At 31.0% G+C, this 10205-nt stretch overlaps 2 protein-coding genes across 4 annotated transcripts in view; both read right to left on the bottom strand.

Moving 5' to 3' along the window:
• Positions 1-420: 420 nt before the first annotated feature.
• Positions 421-6860, bottom strand: LOC108753300 (eukaryotic initiation factor 4A-I). The gene is made up of 8 exons (XM_018494779.1): positions 6767-6860; positions 5310-5427; positions 3786-3933; positions 3569-3678; positions 3199-3474; positions 2183-2634; positions 1554-1745; positions 421-490 (listed from the first exon to the last, which is right to left on the bottom strand). Exons 1-7 carry the CDS (start codon positions 6787-6789, stop codon positions 1601-1603), a joined length of 1272 nt encoding a protein of 423 aa, XP_018350281.1. The 5' UTR covers positions 6790-6860; the 3' UTR covers positions 421-490; positions 1554-1600.
• A 1190-nt stretch (positions 6861-8050) lies between these two features.
• LOC108753269 overlaps positions 8051-10205 on the bottom strand; it is a 3997-nt gene continuing 1842 nt past the window's right edge. For 2 of the 3 annotated variants that reach the window (XM_018494715.1, XM_018494714.1), the window contains exons 2-4: positions 9940-10124; positions 9477-9658; positions 8051-9353 (exon numbers count right to left, since the gene is read on the bottom strand). In XM_018494715.1, coding sequence (XP_018350217.1) covers positions 8168-9353; positions 9477-9658; positions 9940-10113 — 1542 coding nt within the window. In that variant the 5' untranslated portion in view covers positions 10114-10124 and the 3' untranslated portion in view covers positions 8051-8167. Of the gene's footprint in view, positions 9354-9476; positions 9659-9925; positions 10125-10205 lie in introns of those variants that run through there. The other variant, XM_018494716.1, reaches the window with a different exon arrangement.

Genomic DNA, 10205 nt, shown 5'->3' with positions numbered 1-10205 from the left:
AATGCAATCACAAATCAGTAGCTATAAAATGGGTATAAGCACCTACATGATTTTACTCACTCAAATTTTCGAAAACTATTATTAACACTTTCAAATTTACGATTAATGACGACAATAGAGTATGTGATATCGCAATATTTTTAATAATTTTGTAAAAACACGATACAAAAGTTCTCACAAGGCAGATAACATTTTAATTTAATATTCGGCATTGATATGTGCACGGAAACTTATGAATATGCGATAAAGATTGTTTGCAAAGAATTTTATTGACAAATGTAAAAAAATCTAAGAACTGATCAGCTTTCATTATCAATAAGAATGTAAAAGTATAAAAAAGAAAAAAGAAAATGTACATATATTATTATAGCCTACACGAAAGGCAGGAGTTTAGAGAGGTAATCGATTTACAAAACTTCGATTTTGAATCAGGAAATCTGGTCTTTATTTCCAAAAATATGTTGCCCACATCTGGACTGTCCAAAACTGCCTGCAAATACAAATAAAAGAAAATTGTGAGAACTTTTTCGGCATATATACCGCAAAACTTATTCCCAACGTGGGAGCACTCGAAAATTTGAAAATCTCACACTTGTAATACAGTTTGTCCATTCAGGGTTTTCATTGTGAAATTGGATAAAATTTGATAAGAAAGACAATAAAAGACTTGTAATAACAAAGACCACATTTTCTTAAAAGGTCAAACACTTTATTTAATAATAAAGATGTGTGCGCCTGGGATTTAGGATATACAAAATTCATATCATCTAAGCTTGAATATATGTCTCCTTCGGCAACGCTTGTGATTAAAGAACCCCCTCCAATACCCAACTAAACCTCTGCCTAGACAAACAAGTTGTAATCGCGGTGATAGAAGCATAAAATATGAACTATTAAACACAACAGATTTAATCATCCAATTAGAAATATCGTGGGGAAAAATAAGTGGAACAAAAAGTCTTAGAAAGCAAGACTTGAAGATTTTTATGACGGCCATTGGATTTGTGACAGAACAAGAATATGGACGCATTTTGGGTAATATAAAATTTGTTGCGATAGTAGAAATAAAGTATAATCAAATTGCGCCGAGCTGCGCTTTTCGTATTTTCCTAGTTCTATTTACCACTTTGTGGTATATTTTTAGTCGTGGTAATATATCGCTATATTATTGTTAAAAATTAAAATTAAAATATTGATATAGCAATCAATACCGGTAATACCAATGATAGTAATATAATATTTATAGTAATATTAATAGCGGTAACGATAAGAATAAGAGTAGTAGCAGCAGCGGCGGCAGCAATATCGGTAGCGACAACAGTAGTGATAATTACACTAATAGTAATAATAGTCGTACTATATATACTATCTCCTGTAGCGCAACAGATAACTATTTCCGTAACCTACTATTATAAATCGAAACGAATATGAAAACGTTGGAATATTTTGGTTTAGATCGCGTTTACACATAAGCGATATAGTTCACCAACTCACTCAATATATATACTCACACACCATGAGAGATCGATCAGCTGAGAGCTTCTGTCACTTACTTTTTATTATTTTTTTTAATATAATGGATTATAGCCAATAGTCGGACTTAGATCAGATCAGCGACATTCATTGGCATTTCATCGATGTGAGTGTTGTAGAATTGCTCGATATCTTTCAGGGTTCGTTTATCTTCTTCTGTCACAAAGTTAATAGCCACACCTTTACGGCCAAAACGACCACCACGACCGATTCTGTAAATAATTAAGTAACAAAAATATAAATTATCTACATAAATTTTTTAATATAAATATATACATACATAAAAAAAAAAAACTAAATAATATCACTAAATTCTAACATTTTAATAGATATAAAACATGAAGTATGTCTATCTTCTTTCAACATAAAGATTATACTATTATTCTAAAAAATATATTTATGACTTTAATTTAAAGAAAGGAAATGTCAAAATATAATATTTCAATATATCATGATTATTGTTAAAATTGTTTGAAATTAAAGCTTATAAAATAAAATTTATAGATATTATATTATATATATTTTTGTTTTTTAATATGTTTTTGCTTTTCTTTTTTGCTATTAAAAATTTCTTCTTTGTTCAAATGAATTGAAAATATATACTACATTTTTAAATATATACTACATTACAAAGTATGAAATAACTTACCGATGAATATAGTTTTCTCGATTGGAAGGTAAATCATAATTAATAACAAGTGACACTTGCTGCACATCTATACCGCGTGCCAGAAGATCAGTAGTAATCAAAACTCTTGAAGATCCAGTTCGAAATTGACGCATAATAAGATCGCGTTCTTTCTGTTCCATATCTCCATGCATGGCGGAAACAGTAAAGTCACGTTTATGCATACTTTCTGTTAGCCAATCGACTTTACGCCGCGTATTGCAAAAAATAACCGCTTGGGTAATGCTTAATGTATCATACAAATCGCAAAGAGTTTCCAATTTCCAATCTTCACGTTCAACATAAACGAAAAATTGTTTAATACCCTCTAATGTTAACTCTTCTTTCTTAACCAAAATACGAATGGGATTCCGCATAAAACATTTGGATACATCCAATACGTCAGATGGCATTGTCGCAGATAATAATATAACCTGGAAAAGATAATTATAAAGCATTAGAAATATAAAGGCTGAAATTGTATGTAAGGAACCATGTTTCGATACAATGTGATGATCAATATTATATATGTCGATGAAAGAAATAAACTGCATTTACTGAGATGTTATACTATACATGTATGTGCAATATAATAGCATCATGCTGTAATGGGAATTGTAAATTGTTGTTGCTATTACAAAGATATTAAGAGTGACTAATTCATTTTTAGGACATTATGATTATTATTATTATTAGGAGTGCTATGCCATAATAATTTGCATTTAGGCCGCTATTATTTCCAAAAGATAATACATTTCATGATACAGAACATATGTCAATCCAGTGTACATCTGTCAAAAAATGACACTATTACGACGCACCTGTATTTTATAATATATTTGTTAACTTGACTATTATAAGATACACTGCAACTTTTTCGTCTTGTATGATTTGTGGACTTGTCCAAAAAAGATACTTTCTAACAATTAAAATAAAATTATCTATTAGATAATTGTAATAAAAAATCTACATTCCTCAAAAATATCTTTTAAATTTACCTGCACTTCGTTAGGTAATAATTTGAATACATCGTGGATTTGATCCTTAAATCCTCGAGAAAGCATTTCATCGGCTTCGTCTAGCACGAACAGTTTGATGCTACTTGCTCGAAGTGCTCGTCGGCTGATCATATCGTAAACTCTACCGGGTGTACCGACAACCACGTGAACACCCTGATCCAGTTTTCGCATATCTTCACGAACGTTGGTGCCACCAATGCATGCATGACATTCCGCGTGCATAAAATCTCCTAGAGCGATAACGACTTTCTGGATCTAAGTAAAAATACATAACATTATTAGAATTCTACATCTTTTCTATTAAATATAACTTTTTATTAAAATAAAATTTATAATGAGCTCTACTTACTTGCTGAGCTAATTCACGGGTTGGTGCAAGGATCAAGGCCTGGCATTCTTTAATACTAGTGTCGATTTGTTGAAGAATCGATATGGAGAACGTAGCAGTTTTTCCAGTACCTGATAGTTAGAAACATTGATTGATATAATATACAATAAATACTTTACATATTATATTTACAAGATAATATTATTATCAATAATTGATCTAGATCAAAATTTCTTACCGGACTGGGCCTGAGCAATAACATCGAGCCCCCGTATACATGGTAGGATGGCACGTTGTTGAATTGCAGATGGTTTTTCAAAACCATAAGCGTAAATACCACGTAACAGTTCCTCTTTCAAGTTCATTTCGTCGAAGTTTTCCACAACCTGTTTAAATTAAATATAATATCAGTAAAATATATCACTTTAATATTTCAGTTTATTACCCACATTATATACTAGTTTAGAAGTATTTACTAAATTTATCAATATTACACATTATATTGTACATATAATATGTAAGTATATATCTATATATATGTATAAAATACATCTATATATATATATATGTACATACATCAATGAAAATTATTAAATTTAATACTTTTAACTCTCCTCCGCAATCTGAGTCTTTTTTACACTTTCCTCATTTTTACTAAAATTTCAATTTTTCTTAAATAAAGGTTTTGACATTTTGAGTTAAATTATTTGTTAATATAAAAGAGATATTAAAAAGTAACATTAAATTTTTCCAGAAACCTAGAACAGTAAAAAAAACTTGGGCTACACAAAAAAATCCAGATTTTAGAGACAAAGAGAGAAAATGTATGATTGCAGATTGAGGATTAATATATTACAATATATAAGAATTAAAATATTTTAAGTTAAATATCAATTTTAAAATATTTCAAGTTAAATATCAGTATTAAATTTTTTAAGAAAACATAAAAATATACATATATAATTAGAAAATTTTTAATAATATAATTTGAAATAAAAAATCACAATAGAATGACACAATTATTTTGAATAGTTTTTTACAGAAGAAATAATAAATAATTGCTTCTTTTATCTACAGTTTTTTTTAATTAATTCAAATTATTCGCAAGTTATTCACAGGACAACACTAGATATAAGATATAGATTCTTAATTTTTTTTTAAGAAACATTAACTATTAAAAATCTAGATTACATCTTTAATATTTTGATTTTCTATATACACACATGAGATGTTCTTTTTTTACTTCAAAATAAATAACATGCCTGGATATCAAAGGTTATTTTAAAAATAATCTAATAATTTTACATTATGTTACATAAAATCATAATATTCTTGAAAGTATTTTTTCTTTAATTATAGATGTGGGGGTTATAGTAGATAAATTAGTAAAGACAATTAAATTAGTCTAGACAATTTTTATAAATACTGAGGAATGTGTGTGTGTGTGTGTGTGTGTGTGTGTGTGTGCGCGCGCGCGCGTGTATTCATTAACTATGTTAATGTGCTTAATAATTGACAAGTGTATAAATACATTTTGTGTGTGTGTGTGTGTGTGTGTGTGTGTGTGTGTGTGTGTGTGTGTGTGCGCGCGCGCGCGCTACTTTAAATATCTGTATGTTAAGTATAGAAATTGTAATATATACCAATAATGTACTAATTTGTACTAATGTAGAATATCAATCAAAGTATAAACGACATGTTGCATCTTCCAATAGTAAAAGAAAGCAAAATCTTATATTCAGAGAATGCAATAGTCACTTACAACGTCCCAGTTGGATTCGATGACGCCATCGGGATCCATTCCAGGAGGTCCATCATATGGGGGTTGTCCACTTTCACTAGGACCATTTTTTGAATCCTCCGGCCATTGATCATCATTTCTGAAATGATTTGATAGATAGGATATCAGAACAAGTAATAAGAACATACAGAAAAGATTAACAATGTTAAACGTTAAATCATATAAGTCACACTTTTATAAGATAACTAATAAATTTTTGTAAATAAATTGTAAAATATACTTAACATATATTTACAAAATATAAGATTTTAATTTTATTTTATTGCAATATACACATTAATTTCTGATATAGAGAATACATTTTCGATAAGGGAGAGTCGAAATTTAAAGGAAAATTTAATTAAATTTCTACAGTGCAAAACATAAAAGAAACATAAAATCGTGTATTACATTTTTTTATGTCCGTAATAAATAATCGAACTTTACGTAAGAAATTTATAAAGATCTTAATAAAGGTACTAGTGCACGTATCAGCATTTAAAACTCTTCCAGAATCGATAATATCGGTCACGGTGATCAGGCGATGACAAATCACTTTAAATCCACGTGACCTTGTGAAAGCCGAATTTTTAATTCAATCCCGTCAAGTATGTACATCGTCTGTCGAGAACTGTACGGTTCGATGGCCATTTTACTGTGTTTCGTACGGTACAAGCAAGTCGACGGAATCGAACCCGCGTGGAGGCGGCACCAGGATCCTTGCTCGTCGCGCTATAATCGCCGTGACAGTGACTCATGCGGAAGCATGTTCCAGGCGCGAGACGTGTCGGCTGACGCCGAGGCCAAGGGAGCGTGCGACGATGACTATGCGTCCAGCAATGCGCGAGGAGCCTCGGGTGGCGGGTCAGCGCAATTGATTTTTTTTTTTTTTTTTTGTATATGTGTCTCCCGACACAGAAACCGCGCGAAAAAGCGATATTTCCATTACGTAATTGTACGCGGCCGAATCGGAGAAAACGTGATCGCTTGTCGAACTCGCACACACGGAGTGGACGAGAAAGAGAGCGCTTGCTTCACCCACGCTAACGGCGTCGGGCGCATGCATGCCGTCGGGTCGCCGTGCGTGCTTGCTTGCTCGCTCGCTCGCTCGCTCGCTCCTATCATGCCACGCGGTCCTCCGCCGCGGTATCGCGACGAGGAGGTTAAGCGGCGGATCGACATGGACAGCGTGGATCGTGGCTGTTAGTCGCGGCGAGGACAATGTGACAAAAACGAATGCACGCCATGTTGTCAGTCTCGTGTCCCCCGTGCATCCGTCCGATTGCGGCACACTGTTCTTCACGGACGTATTTTAACCTACGTACGCGCGAATCTCGCGATGCGCGCGATCCACGACGGCGTCGACATCACGGTGATCACGGCAAGCCGCTAGAACGCGAGCGCGGTACGCCATTACGCTGAAAAACCGTTCAACTTACCTTCGTTCTGTAGTATGCGACATGTTCAACTCGCGAGAATTCGACAGAAAGGAAGAAGAGCTCGTGTGGCGTCACCAAGAGTGTTCTAGAAACTACCACGATATGGCGCTGCGCACGGTGTTCGGAAAGCACCGGTGCGATGATTTTTCACTGGACGTTTGGCTTCATATCGACGTCGAAACTAACACGTCGATTGGCTCGGTTGCACCCTAATGAATCGTGACAATCAAATCAGAGTTTTTCTCACGAATGTAAATGATTTTAAAGTTATTCCACTTGCCGATGGTTATCGCGCATGACGGAAATGACATTGCTATTCTGGCGCTTTATAGCACCCCGAAATCGTCGTGGTGGGATCTTACCGTGGGAAATATGAACGATTAAAACAGTACACAAAATTATAATTAAATAATGCGTTAATGTAAGATTATATTGTAATCATAATTCAGTCATTAAAAAATATGATTTTATTTTATAATTAATACATGTAAGTCTGTACAAAGATACAAACATTTATCTTGTATAATACATACAAACTTAGATATTACGATCTTCATTCAGCTGCCCTTAATTAATTAATTTAGATTTCAAATACACATTTAAATCTCAGAATATTATGTTCTAAAACTGTGGAATGCCTATTTAAATATAACTATTAGAATTTCAATTTGCCTAATTTGGAGAAACAATTTTTTATAAAGAAAATATTTCAAGAATTTAATTGAACTTCACAAATTAAAACTATAGATAAAAAAATGAAAATAAAAGATAACAGTTTGAAGAGTTAATCGAAAAATATAATTTCATTACTGGTTTTGTTTTCACAGATTTTTTTACTATTCGAAAATTAACTGGCGAAACACATTATAGCTTCTATACAGAAAGTACCCGTAGAAGCCTTAAAAATATTATTCAAAAACTATAAATATAATTGATATTTTTATTAAAACAAAATCGATTCTGTAAATGAATCAATAATTTGTAGAAAAAAAAGGATACTTGTTAGGTAATCTTGAAATAAATGAATTCGTATGCGTACATTTACAAAATTTTATACATACGTTATATAGAATTTTTATATCTATACATGCATTTATTAAAATAATCTATTATAGGAAAAATATACTAAGAAAATGAGTAATGGAATTATATATTTTTTTTAAATCAGTGCACACCATTTTAAGTAAATTATTTGTTACTTCTATTGAAATACATAATTGTCTTTAATCCTTTCCGTTTCTTTGTAATTTATATTGAATTTTTTTTGATCAATTCATAGCTTCATGTAAATTTGTATTTAAATAGTTTGTGATTTGTTTTATGATTTGTGAAACAACAAAAAAAGCTTTCACAAAGTTGTATGTACTTATGTCTGCAGGTATTTCTAGATAACCGATTTAATTATATAAAAGCACAACTAAGAATTAAGAGCAATATCGCAATTGGAAAAATCATGTACGCGCCCATTCGTGGCTGACAAATAGAAATTAGTATGCCAGCGTCGTCCATTTCATTATGCTCTATACCGTCCTTAGTTGGTATTTCGACAATTACCCTATCCGCTGACAGCGGGTTTATATGAAATGAGCATTCAGTTTGATTAATACATGACTTAGTCACATTTTCATATTGAAAAGTCGGTTTATATATATCAAAAATCGCATAAATATCATTAGACACAATATCGTTATCACTATAAAAAATATAATAATAATAACCATCTTGTTCTATATGGTGATTTGCCTGTATGTGTTTATTATTAAGCAAATAGGAAATGTTAGTACATTGATCTGAAGGTTGGAATTCATGAGCTAACAATATTTCACCATTGTAACAATTTAATAAATCAGTTTCAAAACTAGAAATAGACGACTCTTCGTTAGAATCAGATGTATAATTTTTGTCAGCATTTCCACCATGCTTAATACCTTGATCTAATAAGGATGATGGCTTTATGAGTTCTCTACTTCTTTTAAATCTTTTGGTATCCATTTCATTTCTCTCTTTTATTTCTTGTTCCTTTCTGTCATTAATTATATCTGAATTCAATGTTTCTTGTAATTTTTGTATTCGCATTTTTTTATTGTAATTATAGACTCCTTTTCTTCTTTGCTTTATTCTTTTAGTTTTATTTGTATTCACCATACGACGTTTAATATGTCTTTCTTTTCTAGTGTTATTATTCATACTTTCTTGCTGATCACCTACATATTTATCAAGATAAGACGTTGTAGTATGATACAATGTCTCTAAATGTTTTAAACTCTTCATCAATTTTTCATTTGTAATATATGCCCGTGTGCCTAGATTTTCTAGATTTGTTTCGGAAATTCTTTCATTTTCAGAACTTGTATTTACAGCTGATTTATCTACCTCACTGATATTGTGTATAGGTTTAGTAAGTTCAATTGTGGTTGTTTCTTTAGAATCGATTTCTTGTGCATTTGATTCATATAATATTTTAACTTGTTTGTTCGCATCTGGAAAGAAAATTTCTTGCGACTGCTTATTAATATTATGTTCCAGCAAGCCACAAGTGCGTAGGTTTTTCTCTCCTTTTACTACCAATATAGAAGCTCCTTCGAATCTGAAAATATTTTTATTTCTTTTATATATGTAGTATAATAAATAAATAGCATTCAAAGATTTACATTAATAGATTATATCTCTAATCATACTAAAAAAATATATTTCGTTCAATTTTCTTTACCTTGAACATACAGAAAGTGCTACAGTTGCACTTTTTAATAAATAGAATCCCCAATATTCCAATGTATCATCTGGTAAATTCATGCTCTTTTTAAGTCTTATGTGTTTTCGTTTTGATGCTATCTCTGGTCGATGAGTCATTTGGAAAGCATTAAAAGTGCCATTCATTTTTAAAGTATGTTCCTAAAACAAGGCATTCTTTAAATTAATTTACACTTTGTTTATGAAATATGACAACAAAATACCAGATTAAGAAAAGATTAAATGCTAGATTAAAAGGGCACATCTTCTTTAATAATAATTATAAATATTAATTCATTATTCACTTGTTATATATTATATATAGATATTTAATAAAATTTTAGATTAATTTCATTTATATTAATATTTAAGCAACGATATACATGCACAATTTTAAAGAAATGATAACGTTAAATATTAGATATTTACTTTCCTTTTCTTACCGAACAAAATATTGTTGAAATCCCATCATTGATTTCTATAATATCGGATTCTGTTACAGCATATGCAACATCAGCATAAAAAATATGCCGTAGATACAAAGGAATTATTATCAGTAGGAATGGCAGAACAGCTGTCAACATGCACAAAATTATCAATCTTCTTACAATATCCATTTCTGCTATGCCTATTAAACAAAATTGACAATATTATCATTAATGTTACTTGAAATATTAACAAATGAACTGAATTATTTATATATATATAT

The sequence above is a fragment of the Trachymyrmex septentrionalis genome, unplaced genomic scaffold (assembly GCF_001594115.1).
Source record: "Trachymyrmex septentrionalis isolate Tsep2-gDNA-1 unplaced genomic scaffold, Tsep1.0 scaffold68, whole genome shotgun sequence".
In the NCBI taxonomy this organism is placed as follows: domain Eukaryota; kingdom Metazoa; phylum Arthropoda; class Insecta; order Hymenoptera; family Formicidae; genus Trachymyrmex; species Trachymyrmex septentrionalis.
The sequence above is the reverse complement of the archived record's forward strand: the minus strand, read 5'-3'. Positions and strand labels throughout refer to the sequence as shown.